At 56.9% G+C, this 19,194-nt stretch overlaps 1 protein-coding gene across 3 annotated transcripts in view; it reads left to right on the top strand.

The window, feature by feature from the left end:
- The window catches only part of LRP5 (LDL receptor related protein 5), a 101,987-nt gene that overhangs the window by 54,010 nt on the left and 28,783 nt on the right, over positions 1-19,194 (top strand). For all 3 annotated transcript variants that reach the window (XM_027580149.1, XM_027580150.1, XM_027580151.1), the window contains 5 exons: positions 3,107-3,503; positions 4,920-5,091; positions 14,454-14,670; positions 16,796-17,085; positions 18,536-18,762. In XM_027580149.1, the coding sequence (XP_027435950.1) occupies positions 3,107-3,503; positions 4,920-5,091; positions 14,454-14,670; positions 16,796-17,085; positions 18,536-18,762 (1,303 nt within the window). The remainder of the gene's footprint in view (positions 1-3,106; positions 3,504-4,919; positions 5,092-14,453; positions 14,671-16,795; positions 17,086-18,535; positions 18,763-19,194) is intronic.

The raw sequence follows: 19,194 nt of genomic DNA on the forward strand, positions 1-19,194 counted from the left end.
ATGGGGTTCCCTGGCGGTGGGGTGTGCTGGCGGCTTTGTATTGACCTGGTTAATGGAAGGCTGGGGCTGGGCACACTTCACCCCTGATGGCTCTGTGCCCCTTGGGGACACTCTGCTGGAATCCGGTACATGGTCACAGCCACATGATTCTGAGGTTCTTGGAGCCAGAGGCCAGACTCCCCATCTCAGCTGGCCCCCTTAGCAGGCCCACCTGTAACCCCAGCTCTCCTCCCTAGTCCCCATTCACTGATAGTCTTCCTCCCTAAAGGGCTCTGCCCTGTGGTCCCAGGAGCACCGGGGGTGGGGGATCCTGTGTCTGTTTTGCCCACCCCCATCCCCAGTTCCTGGTCCAGGGCCTGGACTAAAGTAGCTGCCTGCAGAGATAACTGGTGGGGTGACCAAGCCAGCTGGGCGGCCCGTCAACATCGGGCTTCCTGTGTGTGCCATCTTCCGAGATTCAGGTGTTTGTGGGACCTTATTTTTCCACTTGCTCCTGTGTGCCCTGGGTCAGGGAGCTTAACCTCTCTGAGCGTCAGGTTCCTCATCAGTAAAATGGGGCATAATCATACCTCTTGGATTGGTGTGAGGATCACACTGTTTTAGGTGATTGTGTCTGGAGAACCATAGCAACAGGGATGGGTGAAGCAGGCTCTAAATGTGTTCTGCGGGGCACCTGGGTGGCTCAGTCGGTTAGGCGTCTGACTCTTGATTTTGGCTCAGGTCGTGATCTCAGAGTCCTGAGGTTAAGCCCCGAGTCAGGCTCCGCGCTCAGCAGGGACTCAGCTTGCGGTTCTCATTCCCTCTCCCACTGCCCCTCCCCCCGCTCATGCTCGCTCTCCCTCTTCTCAAATAAATAAATAAAAACCTTAAAAAAAAATGTGTTTTGGGACAGAGCATTGGTTTCCCTGGGGACCAGTGTTTTCTCTGGGGAGGAAGTGCTGCTTGAAGTCAAGTGGGGTTTGACACCCACCTTTCCGCCTTGCACAGTGAGCAGCCCCGGCCTCCGCTTGGGAGCCCGGCAGCCTCTTTGGACAGTTCTATAGACGCCCTCTTAGGGCTCTTCCCGGCCGTGCCCTGGGGGGGCTTCCCACATCCCTCCCTGGTGGCAGATAAAGCCAGAGCCCTTCATGGAGTCTGGTTTATGGTTCCCTTGATGTCAGAGCTAGACAGAAATTCAGACACCATCAGGTTGGGCCGATTCTTCACTATAAATGGGAAGACCAGAGCCCAGAGGGGGAGGACCTGTCCAGAGTCACACAGAGAATTCTGCCCTGTGTTCTCCCTGCTTGTCTTAGGATGTGCCTCTGCTCTGGGTGTGGCTCTGGGTCTGCAGGGAGCCAAGGAGGCATGTGCCAGAATCCCAGTGAACCATTAAGTGTGGTGCCCTTGCAGGGGTGTGTGTGTGGGTGTGTGTGTGTGTGTGTGTGTGTGTGTGTGTGTGTGTGTGTGTGTGTGTGTGTGTGTGTGTGTGTGTGTGTGTGTGTGTGTGTGTGTGTGTGTGTGTGTGTGTGTGTGTGTGTGTGTGTGTGTGTGTGTGTGTGTGTGTGGTCAGCCCATCCACTGGGGTAAGGGTGGCAGGAAAGGGAGGAGGAGGAGGAGGTGTGTGACCTGGGCCTTGAAGGAGAGGTCAGATGTCAACAGAACATTTTGGGAATGGAGCCCAGAGGAAGACAATTTATTAAAATTCAGAATTCCCCTCCCCTCCTTCCAACACCCCAAATCAGGACCAAATCTGAATTTGGGTGTCGGGGGTTTCCAGAGCAGTCAGGCACTTGGGGTACGTTGTGAGCGCTGCCTGCCTCGGTTTCCCGGCCCTGGGCTCATAAAGCCGTTGCTGTCGCGTGTGCGCCCTCTAGGGGAGGAATTGGATTATGAGCTCTGGGCCTTGGAGCAGGACGGTGAGGATCCGGGTCCCCACCCTTACTTGAAATGCCAGGCAGGGGACCCCAGGTGGACTCTGCAAGGCACCGGGCTCCGAGGGCTCTGCCATGGTGGCAAGAAGTTGGCACCGGATGCAGGAGAGAGTCTGCTGTTTGAGAGCTGTAGCTTGACCAGGCAGCTGGCTGCAGAGGCCTGGGCCTGGGGGCCTGAGTTTGATGGATGTGCCCAGCTGGTTCTGCCCCTGTCCCCATCCTGCGTTGCTGCATAACTTGAGGTGGGTCCTTCCCCATTCTGGGCCTTTCCAGTCGGACCAGGCAATTGGCCCCAAAGTGCCAGAAGCAGTCTCTGGACCTAATCTTGGTTCTGTGGGTCCTTGAGACCAGAAGGGGCCAGAACGAATGAGTGAACAAGGACCCAGCTCTGGCGGAGGGAGTCACGTCCTGGCCCCAGCAGCCTTGAGGCGTCCAGGCCAGGGTTGGGGAGCACAAGAGGCTCCATGTGCTATTTGCCCTGGAAGTTCGGACAAATTGCAGCAGGGAGGGTCCAGGATAGAGTCAAAATATTAATACTGCTGGGGTGGCAGAGGAAGACTGGGGCACCTGCCCCCCAGGTGCTCACCCTTGTCAGTAAGATGGCCAGGTGGGAAGGACTCAGGCCGGGCAATGATGTGTGCACTTAGGTGACATGAAGCTGCCTTGGGGGGTGAGCGGGGCGTGGGTAGGGCCTCAGGGAAGAAGTAGCATCTGAGCTGAGCCATGAAGGGTGAGCAAGTAGAAGTGGGGCCCAGTGGGGGTTTTGAGAAGTGTGTCTTTGACAGTGGCAGTCTGGAGCCCAGTGCCTGTGTGGGACTTGCATTTGGAACTGGTTTGTGGCCGGGAGAGGGGCTTGCAGGGAGGGGGTAAGGGGGACTGAGTGTGAAGCAGCTCTTCCACAGTGGTGGAAGTCAGGCGGCTGTGTGGCTTTCAGCTGGTTGCTTGACCTCTCTGTGGCTATGTGATCTCATCTATAAGATGATGATCCAACGCGTGCCGGCCTCATAGAGCCCTCACCAGGATGAGCCAGTGACTGCATAGGAGGGTCTCGGCCAGTGTTACCTAAAGTCACCGGTTGTCTCGAGGAAGCTCTGACCCCGGGGGCTGGCTGAGCCCCTCCCTGCCATGCCCAGCACAGGCCTGGTCTGCTGTCCTGCTGCAGGCCTCTGACCCCACTGCGTGTGCATCCACAGGGGCTGAGGAGGTGCTGCTGCTGGCCCGGCGGACGGACCTGCGGAGGATCTCGCTGGACACACCGGACTTCACCGACATTGTGCTGCAAGTTGATGACATCCGGCACGCCATTGCCATCGACTACGACCCGCTGGAGGGCTATGTCTACTGGACGGACGACGAGGTGCGGGCCATCCGCAGGGCGTACCTGGACGGGTCAGGGGCACAGACGCTGGTCAACACCGAGATCAACGACCCCGATGGCATCGCGGTCGACTGGGTGGCCCGTAACCTCTATTGGACGGACACGGGCACCGACCGCATCGAGGTGACCCGTCTCAATGGCACCTCCCGCAAGATCCTGGTGTCTGAGGACCTGGACGAGCCCCGGGCCATCGTGCTGCACCCCGTGATGGGGTAAGGCTGGGGGTGGGCGGACCTCCCACCTGGCGGGGGCTGTAAGCCAGACCACCCAGAGGTGAGAGAGACTAGTGGTTCTGGAACTTCCTCCAGCATCAGAATCCCCCAGAGCAGGGCTTGTTAAAACGAGGGTGGCTGGGCCCTCTTCCCAGAGTTCCGATTCAGGAGGTCTGGGGTGGGGCCTGAGAACCTGAATTTCTCGCAAGCTCCCTGGTGATGCTGCTGCTGGTCCAGGGACCAGACTTTGAGAAGTTCTGACACAGGCTGTCAGGTACACGTATACAGGGCCTGGGGAGCTTGGGTGAGTCATTTCTTTCCATGGGCCTCACCCTTCTCACCTGCAAAATGGAATGGTTCACCAGGGTGATTTCTAGGCTGATCATGGTACGTACTTACTACATACGGGCCAGGCCTCTTCTAAACGCTACACACGGTGACTCTTTGCCTCCTCCTCTCTCCCTGGGAAGTGGGTGCAGTTGTACAGTAGAGGAAGCTGAAGCCCAGAGAGGTTAAGGGACTTGCCTAAGGTCACACAGCCAGGAGGTTGGGATTGGACCCGGCAGTGTGGCTCCAACTATCCGTTTTAGGATTCTGTGAAAACAGCTTGTCGGTCGACGAAGGAGCCTTTCTGAGAACCTCCGCAGCTCCGGAGGGCAGCAGCGCCCCCCCTGGGGGCTCACGACCAACAATGGGAAACTGGGAGGAGGGAGGAGGAACAGTTGGAGCTCTTGGCAGGTGGAGCTGGGGCTGCAGGGAAGCCTCTGGCCCTCCGTGCAGGATGTGGGCGGTGTCCTGGAGACAGCCTGCAGTGGGGCTGGGAGGACGGGAAGGAGGCCTGGGAGCCGTGCCTCGTGGGGACCAGCAGAGCTACAGCAACAGTAACCACGGCCACTGCAGGGGCTGCCGGCCGCGGTGCACCCCCGGGGTGTCAGGTGCTTGTCTCATTTCCCCGCGGCTGAGGCTCAGAACCTGCGGCGACCCGTTTGCGGTGCCTGCTGGGAGAGCTGGGCCTCTTGGCTCGTCTGCCCGTGGAGCCTGTGCTCTGCACACAGGAGCCCTTCGGCTGCTTGGAGAAGGTCCCCCCCCCCCAACCTCGGCCTCCTCCCTGGCTCTTGGCCCCTCCAGCCCACGGGCCTCTTGGCAGGGCGTCTGCTGTCTGCCCACCTGCAGGACGGGAGGGGAGGCTACCAGCCCGCTTCGAATCCCAGGGCCCCATGTCGTGAAGCCCACGCTGTGGGCACCCCCATTTCCCGTGGAGTCCCTGGTCCTGTGTGGGGGGCTTGGTGCTCACCTGTGCAGTGAGCTAGCGTTGCCTGAGCACCTCCTGCCGGATGGGGAGGGCATGGTCCTCAGCCCTGGGGGGTGCAGCAGGGACGAGACAGACAGCGTCAAGGACATGTGCTTCTTCTCCAGCCTCATGTACTGGACAGACTGGGGGGAAAACCCCAAAATCGAGTGCGCCAACCTGGATGGGCAGGAGCGGCACATCCTGGTGAACACGTCCCTCGGTTGGCCCAATGGCTTGGCCCTGGACCTGCAGGAGGGAAAGCTGTACTGGGGAGACGCCAAGACGGACAAAATTGAGGTGAGTCATCCGCACCGGTGGGCGTTGGTTCCTGGAGCTGTTTAATATAGGTTGTGCCGCCTGGCACAGCCCGGCAGGCCTGGAGCCCTGAGTTTTAGGCAGAAGCCAGGCCTGGCCGCCCTGGAGCCCATCACGTGTACCAGGCGGGCATCGGACGGATGCCTGTGCTCTGCTGTTTTTGTTTTTGTTTTTTTAAAGATTTTATTTTTTTTAGAGAGAGAATACGTGTGCGGTGCACGTGCGAGCAGGGTGGTGGGGGGGAGAGTCAGAGGGAGACGGAGAGAGAGAGAGAATCCCAAGCAGGCTCCACACTGAGCACAGAGCCCGACCTGGTGCTCGATCTCATGATGCTGAGATCATGACCTGAGCCAAAATCAAGAGTCAGACGCTTAACCGACTGAGCCACCCAGGCGCCCCTGTGCTATATGCTATTTGGACAAATAGGATCCTTGAAAAAAATAGTTCATTATGATACATTTCTGAGGCCTTAAGGAGATGTGTGGCCGAATGAAAGCCGTCATAGGATATACCGTGGTTGTGTAAGATGTTGTCATGGGGAAGCTGGGTGAAGGGCACACGGGAGCTCCCTGAGTGACTTTTTGTGTGTCTTAAACTATTTCAGAATATAAAATCTTTGTTTTTAAATGTATTTATTTGAGAGAGAGAGAGGAAGAGAGAGCATGTGCAGGTGTGGGGGCTGGGGCAGAGGGAGGGGGAGGGGAGAGAGAGAGAATCCCAAGCAGACTGCCTGCGGAGCACAGAGGCCGATGCAGGGCTTGATCTCATGACCCTGAGATCATGACCTGAGCCAAAATCAAGAGTCGGCCGCTTAATTGACTGAGCCACCCAGGCGTCCCTCAGAATACAAAATCTTAATGAAAAATCACATGCAAGTGCCCACCGCCCAGCTTAAGACAGAAAATCTTATCAACGTAGTTGAAGCCAGAGGTGACCGCTGCTCTGAGTTTGGTGCCGCGTTCCCAAGACGTTTTCTTTTACTACACGGATGTCTCCCCGAACAGTATGTCCGTCTTGTTTTGCGTGAGTCTATGTGATTAATAAGTGGTGTCCACATGTGTTCTTTGGCAAACTGCTTTTTGCTCATGGGTGTATTTTTTGGAGGTGCTGTCAATACGACGGTTAAATTTGTCCCTGTAGCAGGGAAGCCGCCGACGTTTGTGCCTCTCCTCGGTGTGGACGCCTCCCTCAGTTCTGGTCACTTCTGGGATCCTCCTCCTCTGCTTCTGGTCACATCGCTGCTTATTGACATCCCTGGGGGGTCACCTTCGCTCCTCTCCTGGCTTGGTGGGGAGCCCCCACCAGGCAGCTTGAGGGGGAGGGTGGGAGCGAGGATACCGACGTATGTCTCTGTTGCACGGTTTCAAGCCACGCTTCTGAGCAGGACCGGGAAGGGGACTCAGGGCTGGGTGGGTGCTTCTCCCACACAAGTCTCTGCCAGAGTGGCCGTTTCCTGTCGGATTCCCTACAAATGACCTTGTTGCTAAAGGGAGTTTCTCTGGAGCCTCTGAGCCTGAAGCCAAGACCCTTGTTTCCAGTGGGGTCTGCTGAGGAGGCTTCGTCTCCATGGACCCCACCCACCCCTGGGAGTGGGCCGGGGGGCTGGGGACGCGTGTGTCCAGCTGACAGTGCTGGACACGGAACAGGCATGGCTCCGTGTACTCCCATGGCAGGGTGCTGGGGTCGTCTACTGTGGTAAAACACACATGATCTACAATGGCCATTTTTACAATTAAAGCGTGCCTTTCAGTGGCCCCTCATAAATTCACAGTGCTGAACCACAGCAACCATCACTACTGCCTAGTTCCAGAATGTTTTCATCACCCAGGACGCCGTGCCCATTAAGCAGCCAGTCCTGGTCTCCCCTCCCAGCTCCCGACACCTACGGATCTCCTGTCTGTCCCCGTGGGGTTGGCTGTTCCGGGACATTCCACGTGAATGCAGTCATCTGGTATGCAGCCTTTCATGCCTGGCTTCTTCGCTCAGCATGATGTTTTCGGGATTCATCCACACGGTGGCACCTGTCCGCATTTCATTTTTATGGCAGAATAACATTGGTTGGATGGATGGACCTCACGTCATCCACCTGTCTGTTGATGGACATTCGGGTTGTTTCCCCCTTTTGGCTGCTGTGAGCAACTCTGTGAAGGGCGCCGTGTGCAAGTTTTTGTTTGGGCGCCTGTTGTTCGTTCTCTCGGGTACCTACCAAGGAGTGGAATTGCTGTGTCGTGTGGGAATTTTATGTGTGATTTGCTGAGGAACCGTCAGACTGGTCCGTGGTCCGCACCGTTGCGCCCGCTCTCACAAGCAGCGTATGTGTGTGCTGCTCTCAGCACAGCCTCGGCCGTTGTAACGTTCGGTGTCCTTTATCATGATTGTAGCCATCCTGGTGGGGGCGCTGTGGTGTCTCCTGGGTTTGATTGGCATTTTCCTGATGATGGGTGATGTTGAGCACCTTTCGTGTGTTTGTCCCACAAGAGTATTTGGAGGTGTGTGGCATGGTCCCCATGCGTGGATGAGAAACTGAGGTCCAGGGGGACGGTACCTTGCTCAAGGTCATGTGGCAAGTGGGTGGTTTTTGATTTTCCACCTTTAGAATCAATTCACAGACAAAGCCCTAAGACGGTGTCAGGCTTCCCGACGGAATCTGAACATGATCCTCGGTGGTAACCACTAAGCAGAAGGGACAGAAGTTAGGAGGCGGGAGGCTGGGGAGAGGTAGGAGCGCAGTTTTAAGGGTAACCAGTGGAGGGACTGAAGACAGTCTGTCATGGTAGCGTGAGGGTGAGGGAGGGCCCGGAGTAAGGGAACGTGCACCACAAACCGGGAATGCGCACCACAAGCAGGTAATCTATCTGTTTGGAGCTAATCACCAGAAAGTGTGAAGAGACAGGCTACAGAATTAGAAGGATTTGAGAATCTTTGATCAAGCAGCCTGGGGCAATGTAGGCGTGTAGGTGTTCTCAAGCTACATGATCGAGGGTCCCTTTCTTTCTCTGCCGTGGCTCTGGTGGCACGCACTTTGAGAATGCCGACCCCATCAGAGACTGTTGCAGCCACCTCCCACACATCGGGGGCTGACCCTGGCTGTGGGTTTTGTGCCGGACACCCGCTCCTCCCCTGCCCCGGGGCGGGGGCTGCTGACGTGCATAGGCGTGGAGACCATCTTCCATGTAAACTCAGGAGTGTCTTCTCCCCCTGGTGGGAGACGCCCCAGGCGAGCCACGGGTGTTTTCGAGTCATGCTGGCTTCTCGGGCTCTAGCACAGGGGTGAACATTTTGGAGGTGGCCCAAGTGTGCTAGGGGCCTTGCCTCCATGTTCCTGCTGTGGCCTCTCGGCCCTCACTCTGGGGTCCCGGGGTTTGCCGCCGAGCACCTGGTGAGTGCCAGCTATGTTCCAGGTGCCTGGGGCCACCTTGGTACGTCTGCCCAACAGCTCTTCCTCTGGTACGCCCCTCAGGACCAAGCTTTGGATCAGGCCACCAGCTGAGAGCAGAAGCCCCTGCTGGAGGTCACAGAGGTTTCTGAGGGCTTCTGGGGGAACTGCTGAGGGCCAGGGGCTGTGTTTACTTTCCGGTTTCCAGGTGGGAGGGATGGTCAGGGGAGGTATAAACCAGGCTAGGGAAGCAACAGGACATGCTTCTAGCAGTGGTAATGTTTCCCAGAAATTATGCCCAGTGACAATGGAACAGCCAGGCCAGATGCTAAGGAGCCTGAGCGCTGCTCGGGCCTGCCTCACGCAGTTGCCTTTGACGGGGAGAATGGATTCCGTGCGGCCTGGTTGTGCGCACCGCCTGGCTCTGAACGCAGAGGGAAGGCGCTGGAAGAAAGGAACTTTAGACGGTGATAAACTGGCTGCGCCTTTGAAGAGGTAATCGGGCTCCCGTGTTCCGCCCGCCAGGCCCCCAAGAAGGACTTTATAGGGCAGCTGTGGCTAATCCCTTGATGAACTGGGAGGAGAACAAAGGTCTGGAAAGGCCGGACGGATGAAACGGGGATTCATCTGGATGGCATTAGCAGCACATAGATGCGACTTACGGACCAGGCTGAATCGCGGGCCAGTCGGGGCTGCCCTGCAGGTGGGCCTCCTGCTGGCCTTGTCTGTGACAGCTGTCCTGGACGTCAGGGTCGGCCCAGCCCCCGGGGCAGCCCCTCGGCGGCCCAGCTAGCTGCCGTCGTGACAGCTGGGGTGGGCTCAGGCTGGCCCCTCCAGGCTCCCTCCGGGGGGCGGCCCTGACTTCCCCGACCCCGCAGGCTAGGGCCACGTGGGATGGGTGGGCGCTGAGGTGCCGGAATTCCCTGGGCCGCCTCCTTGCCTGTCTTCCTAGATGTGAGCCCTTGGGGAGGGGGCTCCCGCCCCAGCAATACCTGTAGTTCCTGTATCCAGCCCTTCCCACGACCGCAGCTGCGCCCTCAGGACCAGGCCTCCAGCGTTCCCATGGCCCACCATTTGTTTGTGCATTTTTTCCCCCTCTCCCTCCTGCCCTGCGGGGCTCCCCACCCCGAGAGCACTTCCCCTCCTCCTCTGACCTGCCGCGGGTCTTCGGTCCTGGGTCACAAGGGTCAGCCGGATTCATAAAAGCAACTAGGACTCCCTCCGCCCTCCGCTGTCTCTAGCCAGTGGCCGCCGGGGCCGTGCACTTCTCTCTCTGCTCTTGGCAGACGCCAGGCCCTTTCTGCCTCTGTCCCTGCTGCTTGGCAGACACCAGGCTCGTGACCGCCCAGCATGGCCTTCCCCCCCCCCCCCCCCCCGCCCCCCGGCAGCTCCTTCCGTCCCTAGTGCCCTCCAAGCCCACGTGCCCAGCTGCCCCCTGGCTCCCCCCCTCGGAAGCCCAGAGTTACCTCCTGCCACATGCCATGGCCCCATGCATGGGGACGACTCGCCTTCTGCAAAGTGCTGACATCCCCGTTCCCACCTGGAGGCCGTCTCTCCCGCTGGAAGCCGCAACCCCTTCGAAACCGGTCGGGTGCTCATGCTCTGGCTCAGCCGCCGGATCATTGGCATCATTATCGTGCCCACCTCACTTGTTTGTGCGTGGGCCTTTTCTCTCCAAGCAGACGGGAGCTCTCTCGGGTCCGGCTTGCGTCAGGGTCTCCGTGCTGACGGTGGGTGGGGACTCGGGACACACCGGGTCGGTATTGAGGTGCCTGCTCCCATGCCCCTCCACTGTTCCCTCCCACACTCTCTGTGGCTCCCACTTGCCCCTTTCCCACAGCTGCTCAGCGGGTCCCTGAACAGAGCTGTCACGTCCCCCCAGCCTCTCCCACAGCCCTCGGCGAGCACCTGCGCATTCCACAGCATCCACGGACACTGCCTTGTGCCGGAAGAGCAGTGAGGGCCAGACCGTGCCCTGAGGGGGCGGATGTTCTAGAGGGGAGTTAGGCACGGGGGGGTAACAGGATAGCTCCAGCACGTCGGAGGTGGTCGGTGCTCTGGAGGGCCACTGAGGAGAGGGGATGGGCCGCAGGGGTGGGGTGACGTCCTGGCTCCCTGGACAGCGCCTCGGCTGCTTTTCTAACCGTGTCTGTTCAGAAGCCCCTGCCTTTGCTAACGTATTTGTGCAGATTCTGTTGCTTTCAGTTTCTGGAGTAGAGGGAGGAATGGTGCCCCTTAGCAGAGCTGACAGAGGCAAAGCACTTAAATAGCCGGGCACACGCTCTGTGATGCGTGTCCATGGAGGGTGGTTTTAGCCGTTACTGAATCGAAGCAGGGACTGGTCTTGCCCCTTTGGAGTCTTGAGTTGCCTTTGTGAAGCTTTGTCCTTGGCTGTTTCCCTCTGGGTTGCTCGGACTCCAAGCAGAGGTCTTGCAGGCCAACCCAGGCTCTTCAGCCTGTCTCTGCCATAGGTGTCACCTGCGCGTGGCTCGCCCTGGACTTGCTGGGGGCTCCAGATCATCTGGGCTCTGTGAGGCCCCCTGCTCTCTCACTCTGGCCAGGACAGTGACACCTGCCGTCCAGGGTCAGCTCTCAGATCCACGCGCCTGGTGGGGCAGGCTGGGGATAAGTCACAGACTGAGAGGTTACACAGGTATCTGTCTCCCTGCTCCTGACACGTACTGGGTACTGGGTCGGCGGAGGGGATTTCCGTTACAACCAGAATACATACTCAGCACAAGAGGGATGGTTGCAAGGCCTGGGGGCTGTGTGTCCCCCGGGGAAGAAGTTAGTACATGGGGCTTCCGGGCAGCTGAGCCATGCATACGTGCACGCAAGTGTGTGTTTAAGATCTTTTTTATTACATGGAACAAAATAGCCTGGGCAGTTTTAATGGGGGGGGGGGGGGTTTATGTCTGACTGTGATAATTATTCCGTCAGAAAACAGAAGTCTTTTCCCTTGAAACGTCTGCTTTCAAAGGGTTGGTCTTGGGCTCCTATCTCTTGTCGTGGTGACTTTCTGGGGCCCACCATTTTGTGGGCCTCCCCACAGACCCCCGTGGGTGCTGCCCCTCAGAGCGCAGCAGGGATCTGCGGGTGTCTGTTCCGCTTGTCCCACCTCTCTGCTGCCCCCTCCCCTACCCCAGACCCGGGCACGGAGCGCGGAGTTGGCCCAGCACAGGAGGACGGAAGCCAAAGGTCAGAGAGATCAAGGCTGGTCCCGGGCACCTTTGGCATCTGGCGTGATCATTTTTGACGTAACTCCTTGGAGAGACGTCCAGTTTCCTTTCCTGAAAATCAAGGGCGCAGGCGCTCAATTCTAGAGCAGGGGTTAGAATCTACAGCCCGTGGGCCTGATCGCCTGTGTTTGTACCACTCTGAAACGGAGACTGGTTTTTATACTTTCAAATGATTGCGGAAAAAAAATTGAAAGAAAAATAATATTTCATGACATGTGAAAATGACACCAAATTCAAATTTCAGCGTCTCCAAAGTTATTTTTGTTCCTTGCACAAACGATGTGCTGTAGGCACACAGCCTTGCTCACTCACTCACACGCTCTCTGTGGTGGCTCTTGCATTACCAAGACCATATGGCCGCAAAGCTGGAAATGTTTATGATCTTCTGCAGGAAAAGTTTGCCAGCCCCTGACCTGGAAAATCTGTCTCCCATACTCTCCCCTGACTCCAACATTCTTGGGTTGCAAATTCGATTCCGTTATTCCCGAATCCTGTTTGGACGCGTTACCCTCGCAGGAGTCCAGTGGACCCGTGCTCTGTGTCTCGTCACCTTACCCTCGGCTCCTCTCCAGGAAAGCTGGGATGTTGAAATGTGTGTTGCTCCCTGTAGACAGGCCCCACGGGTGCTCCGGGCCTGGGGAAAGGCCTGGCCCGGTAGTTACTTTTACGGATGGGCTGGATTTGCTCACCGTGTGCAGAACGCTGCCATAGAAAACCACTTTGGGCTCGTGTATTTTCCTCAAGTGTTAAGAGTCTTGATGGAGAGCCTGCGAGGTGCTTCTTGGGTTCTCTGATTGGTGTGGAAGGTGATCGGGGTGGGGGAGTGGCTTCTGGAGAGGCGTGGGATCCCGCGTTCGAGGTCGGGGCAGGAGGGGGCAGAGGCAGAGAGAGAGAGGAGGGGCTGCCAGCCTTGTTGGCCCCATGTCCTCCGTGGGCTCGTTTTCATTGTTCTTGAGCCAGGGAAAAGGTACTTCCTTGCCTCAGTTCAATAGAGTGTGTATTTATTTATGTCTGGAGTTCAGTTATTAAAGAAAACTGAGAAAATATGGAAATACTGAGGGAAGAGGAAAATCTCTTACAGAGGCGGTATTGACATTTTGGTGCATTGAAGCCGAGTCTTTTTTCCTAGATGTGGATGATTTTCTTTGTAGTGTCAATGCAGTGCGTGTGCGGGCCATCCCCGGCGCGGCCCCCGTTATCCCGAGCTGAGGAAGGAGCAAGGGTCCCCAGGGCCTCGCTTGAGCCCTGCCCCTGACGGGATGTGTTCTTGGAGATACTCTTTCTCCTCTCCCAACCTCACCTCCTGGGCCATGAGCCCAGGATGAGACCCCTCCCAGGGGCAAGTTTTGTGCAGAGCGTTCTCTGAGGGCTGGCGCCCAAACCGTTTGGAAGAGTTAGTCCATTACCTGCCATTTACTGCTAACCAGCAGGGCCAGGAGTGGTGCCCAGGGATGAGTACAGAAATCGGTGCAACCCGAGCTCCTCTCTCCAGGTGAGGTTGGCAGCTCCCCAGCTCTCAGTACAAGGGCACCCCCCAACCCCACGTTCTCACCTGGGTGGCGCGTTGGAATTTCCCACGGGGAGCTGCTTCCAGGATCCGTACCTGGGCCGGAGCCTGCCACTTCTGCCTGAATTGCCTCATATTGGGGGTCCAGGCGTTGTTCTGTCTTTGGTTAAGTTACCTGGATGACGTCAGCTGCTCCCCTCAGTTACAGGTGGAGAACTAGGTCCATGGGGCGCAGGGGTTTGCTGGGCCCAGCCCAGAGCTGCCGGCTCCTCTCAGGCGACCTGGTGGTTTTGTCCTGCGCTGTCCGACAGCAGACGACCCAAGTCTCTTCTGTTCAGCATGAATTTGATCTGTCTTCTGTTCTCACCGCCTGCAAAACAGAGGTTTTGTCGCTTTTCTGCGGAGCTGGAAGTGTCATCTGGCTGCAGGAGGTCTGTTGGGACTTGTCATGTCTCTTTCATCCTGGCCTGAGAGCCGGAGAATCTTGATGTTGTGTTTTATCGAGTCTCCCTTTCAACAGAAGCTGCTACAGGATCATCTGTCATCGGAATCGTAGGCGTTTTTATGTCTGACAGCAGTTTTCTCCTTTGTGGCTTTTGTGGTTAATGCTTTTAATCAGCACCGATTCTTCAAGAAAAAGCTAGCTTTTGTATCTCAGAGTAAATGGCCACTCGTGTGTGGGGGTGGAAAATGTCTGAGAGTTACAGGCTCAGACTTAGGGCCAGAAGTGCCCTCAGAGTTCATCTGGGCCTGACCAAGCAAGACATGGGTCCACAGACCGGTGTGTCGTCTTGCCCAGGGCCCACGACGTCTTAGTAATCCAGCCTCTGGAAACTCAAGTCTGCATCGAGCGTGTGATTTGAGACCTGCCGGTGCTGTGTGCAGGCAGATGTTGCTCTCAGAGCCTGCCCCTGGTCTGAGACCCGCACCTCGGTACTGCAGGCGGATCAGCCACAGGAGGGGAGAGGACAGCCGTCTGCCTCGCCTGGCCCTTTCGGCACAGTGTCTGTGCCCAGGTAGGGGAGGCTGCAGGGAGAGCCCTGAGCCAGCCCCACCACTGAAAAGGTCATTCGTCCAGCTCTGCTGGGGAGCCACGGCACCTGGCTTCGTATCACGGCCTCGCGGGGTGCAGGCAGAGCTGAGCATCCCAGGCGTTGACCTTGGCTCATTTCCGGCAGCTCAGGCCCGAGGCCGGTTCATACCTGTGTCTGCCATCCTGTAGGTGATCAACGTCGACGGGACAAAGAGGCGGACGCTCCTGGAGGACAAGCTCCCACACATCTTCGGGTTCACGCTGCTGGGGGACTTCATCTACTGGACCGACTGGCAACGGCGCAGCATCGAGCGCGTGCACAAGGTCAAGGCCAGCCGGGACGTCATCATCGACCAGCTGCCCGACCTGATGGGGCTCAAGGCCGTGAACGTGGCCAAGGCTGTCGGTGAGTCCGTTCAGCCTCCAGCCGCCGGGGAGCCAAGCCTACTGGCACGAGGAAGAAGCAGGGGGCTCGTGGCTGCCCTTCAGTCCACGGGCGCCCACCTGGGGAGGGGGCAGGTTAGGACATGGTGAGATCTGGTGAAGGACGGGCGGGATGGACGTGGTATCTCGGCCGGGGCTGTTGCCTAGGTAGTGGGTGTGGCTGGGCGCCGCTGGCGGTAATTGTTACGATCAGGGCCAATGTTTGTTAAGTGTCTGCTGTGTGCCAGGCTCGGGCTAAGTGCCTTAGTGCCCGGAGCAACCCCGTACGCTGATGACCGAGCAAGCCCCATTTACACGGGGAGGAAGGAGGGACGCATGGCCACGTTGCTGATGTGGCTGAGCTTGGGACTCACTCCAGGTCTGCCTCAACCTCATCACTGGGGTGGGCTGTGACTGTTGTCCAGTGTGGCCAGGCTGGACCTTCAGATACGTAATTTTTTTTTTTAAGATTTTATTTATTCATTTGAGAGAGAGACAGCATGTGAGGAGGGAGGGGCAGAGGACGAGGGAGAGGGACAGGCATGTCCCCCGCCGAGCACAGAGCCTGTTGCGGGGCTCGATCCCAGGACCCCCGGATCATGACCCGAGCTGAAGGCAGATCCTTAACTGACTGAGCCACCCAGGTGCCCCCCCCCCCCCACACCTTTTATCTGAAAGCCAGGATCTGCAGAAAGCTCACTTAACCTGATTTGTCTCTTTATGAAAAGAATTCCAGATGCGGGTCATTAGGCTACACGGGAGAAAGTAAGTGTCCAGGTGTGGTGGGGGTGGGACTGTGGGCTCCACGTGGGCTGGGGCTCTGTTCCCAGTGGGGGCCTCTGCACCTACTACAGCACCTGCTGTAGTCATCGGAGGTGCTCAGTAGAACTTTGCTGGATGAATGAATGAAGGAATGAATGGGCAGAGAGGATCCAGTGCTTGCCCTCAGGTAGCTCCCAGTCCCTCCGTCTAGTGGCTGAGACAGTCCTTAGCTCTCCGCTGGGCAGTGGCTAAACCTGGGATGATGCTAGGGATGCCTGGCTTTAACACACGCGGGAGGTCACTTGAGCTTGGAATTTAGGGGGCAGGTGGGGGCAAGTTTGGCCAGGCACGGGGGCAGCTGTGCAAAGACCTGGAGGTGAGGCTGTGGGGGCGGCGGGGGGGGGGTGCGGTGCGGCTGAGAGCAACTGGGCCTTCTGTGTCCCCGGGACGGGTCTTACCGCCCAGCCACCTGGGTTCCTGACAAAGAGGGATGGGACCGATAAGCTTCGTTTCCCAGTCGCCTTTTAGAACACACTGAATATCTGCTGTGGACGGTGAGGCCCGTCTGTGAGTGATGGTTTCAAAAAACAAGAAATAAAACCCAACAGGTAATAAAAAAGATGTGTCTGTCAGCTGTGCTTTCAGGCTGAGAAATTGGGTTCGTCTCTCTCTCTCTCTCTCTCTCATCTCAGGACTTCCTGAGAGATTTGGGGAACAGGATTCTTTTTCTTAGCTGAAATACTTAACACTACATTAAAGTCACTTTTAACAGTGCCTCGGTAGGTAAAGGAGATTAACAGGCTGGCCAACAATAAATGAACACCCTAAGTACTCTGTGTTAGTGAAGAAGAGACCCCCTTGGCAGTCCTGGGCGAGTGTGGGTTTGTGAGGCCTTGGCACCTGGGAGGTGCCATCTGGGCGGTCGGGCCAGTCAGCAGGCCCGGAGTCCAGGCCCGGGGGCTGTGTGTGTGTGTGTGTGTGAGACTTGTCCCATCACGGCCCATTCTTAGAGCTGCGCCACTTCCTGCCTGTGTCACCTCCACCAGCCTCTCTGGGCTTCACTTTCTGCGACTGGAAAACAGCGGTGGGAATGGCTCCCGCCTCCCAGGCTGCTGGGCGGACAGACTGAGTTCTAGGCACCGGGTCACCCTGGACGCAGGGCCAGCCACATTGTGCTTGTTACTGTCCCTTCCTTGCAGCTGGGGAGGACCTCGGTTTCCGTCCTCCCCACCCGGGGTCCCCATGTGCTGTCTGGCTGGGGCAGAGCCCCATGGGATGGTGGACCCATGCCCACCTCCCTCTGCTGGGCTACCGAGGGTTATTAGAGCTGCCATGCTTGCTTCCAGGAACCAACCCGTGTGCAGACAAGAACGGGGGGTGCAGCCACCTGTGCTTCTTCACGCCTCACGCAACCAAGTGCGGCTGCCCCATCGGCCTGGAGCTGCTGAGTGACATGAAGACCTGCATCGTCCCCGAGGCCTTCCTGGTCTTCACCAGCAGGGCCGCCATCCACAGGATCTCCCTGGAGACCAACAACAATGACGTGGCCATCCCGCTGACGGGCGTCAAGGAGGCCTCTGCGCTGGACTTCGATGTGTCCAACAATCACATCTACTGGACGGACGTCAGCCTGAAGGTACAGTCTGCGTGCGGGGTGTCCTACGCGCGCAGCTTCGCTGTGGACGCCTTGCCTGTGACGGCACCACCTCGAAGGCTTTTATAGTCTTTTAAGACTTAGAAGAGCTGTAATATTCAGGGGTGCCCGGGTGGCTCAGTCAGTCAGGCGTCCGACTCTCAATCTCAGTTCAACTCATGATCTCGGGGTCATGAGTTCAAGCCCCGCATTGAACTAAAAAAAAAAAAAAGAAAGAAAAAGGAGCTGTAATATTTATGGTAACGTGATCTATGACAATAAAGTATGAGTGACTGTTTTAATAAACTAACACGAATGATTATAACCAGCACGTCCACTAGACACACGATGGGCTTTATGGGTCTGTGAAGCGTTTTATTGTAAGTTGACACCGTCTTTGGATTCGCTCCCTCAGCAGTGCCCACCTGCTTATTAGCAAATGCCGTCTTTATGCACCATGTGAATATCCAGGAATACACAGAAGGGCCTTTTCTTATCGTAAAGCAGGATTTGGCAAACTAGCTCGCGGGCTGGCCTCCTGGTTGTGGAAATAAAGTTTTATTGGAACACAGAGATGCCCATTTGTCTATGGGTTGTCTGCGCCCACGCTTGTGCCGCTAGATTGTGCAGTGGCACCAGATCTATGGCCCTTGGAGCCTAAATATTTACCATCTGCCCCTTTAGGGAAAAGTTTGCTTGCCCCTGGTCTAAAGTACCGTACAACCGAAGTAGCATACTCATTTATCTCTTATTCTGCCGATGGTATTGCCCATCTCCTGGAGATTTTTCTAAGTCACGGGGGCTCACTGGAGAAAAGAGGGCAGGAGACAAAAAAGTGTAAAGAAGAAAATAAAAATAAAAATCACTTCTATCCCCTCCACCAGCTGACGTTTCAGGGGAGTTCCCCATGTCGGTGTTGCTCATGGTCCCCATCGGGTGCTCTAGAGGGTTCTTTATCCCGGTTTTTTCACTTAACATTGTAAGAGGTAATCGATTATGCTGTTAGGAACTCTTTAACACAGTTCTTTAGATGAGTGAAGTATTTCACCGCACGGATACTCCGTATTTTATGTAACCATTCCCTTCTTTTAAATGTCCTAGTGGCTTCCCGTTTCCCCGCTGTAAACGATACCGTGGTCGTGAGCGCTTCTGTGTTGTTTCCGTAGCTCCTCACCTTTTGCATTTTTATTAGTTCGTAATAAAACTTCATGACAAAGGTTACTGAATGAAAGAACCTATTTGTATGTGATATACATACAGAAATATAAAGACTTAAATATTATCAAATCTTTTTTTTCCCTAAAAACGTTTATTGAAAAGCCTTTGAATGTTGGCGATTGGGCACCAGATGTGGTCAGTAGTTGCTCTGGGTGGCCAGGCATCTATCTCATGGTTAGAGGTCTGCAGAAAGGCTGGTTCCTAACCGTGGCCCTTGCCTCCTCCCCGTTCCCAGACCATCAGCCGAGCCTTCATGAACGGGAGCTCCGTGGAGCACGTGATCGAGTTTGGCCTCGACTACCCGGAAGGCATGGCCGTCGACTGGGTGGGCAAGAACCTCTACTGGGCAGACACTGGTACCAATAGGATCGAAGTGGCCCGGTTGGATGGACAGTTCCGGCAGGTCCTTGTATGGAGGGACCTGGACAACCCAAGATCACTGGCCCTGGACCCCACCAAAGGGTAAGAGCCGCTTTTGTTCCTCACACGTGTCTCCCCCCCGCCCCACTTCCGTACATCAGCCCGCGTGTGACGACTGTAGGCCGAGGGGGGTGGCTGTCCAGCTGGCCCTCTCATTAGAGCCGTCCTGACCGCCACTAGCTTTGAGGTGGCCGGGGCGGGCAGGACCCTGGAGGTATCTAGTTTGTTTCACAGAGGGGAAACTGAGGCCCAGAGCAGAAGGAAGGAAGGGTGGCCGCTCTGTTGGATGCTGCGCTGGGCACTTTGACCCGAGCTGTCTCAGTGCAGCATCCGGGGGGCCTCCATGGGACAAGTGTCTCTGTCCCTGATGTTGCAGATGTGGAAACTGAGCCTCAGAGAAGCTGAGTGACTTACTGAGGGACAGGTAAGCAGGGAGAGCAGAGCCGGGCTCCTTCCCTTGCCCCGTGTTGCTGG

This window comes from Zalophus californianus, chromosome 11 (genome assembly GCF_009762305.2).
Source record: "Zalophus californianus isolate mZalCal1 chromosome 11, mZalCal1.pri.v2, whole genome shotgun sequence".
Classification (NCBI taxonomy): Eukaryota; Metazoa; Chordata; class Mammalia; order Carnivora; family Otariidae; genus Zalophus; species Zalophus californianus.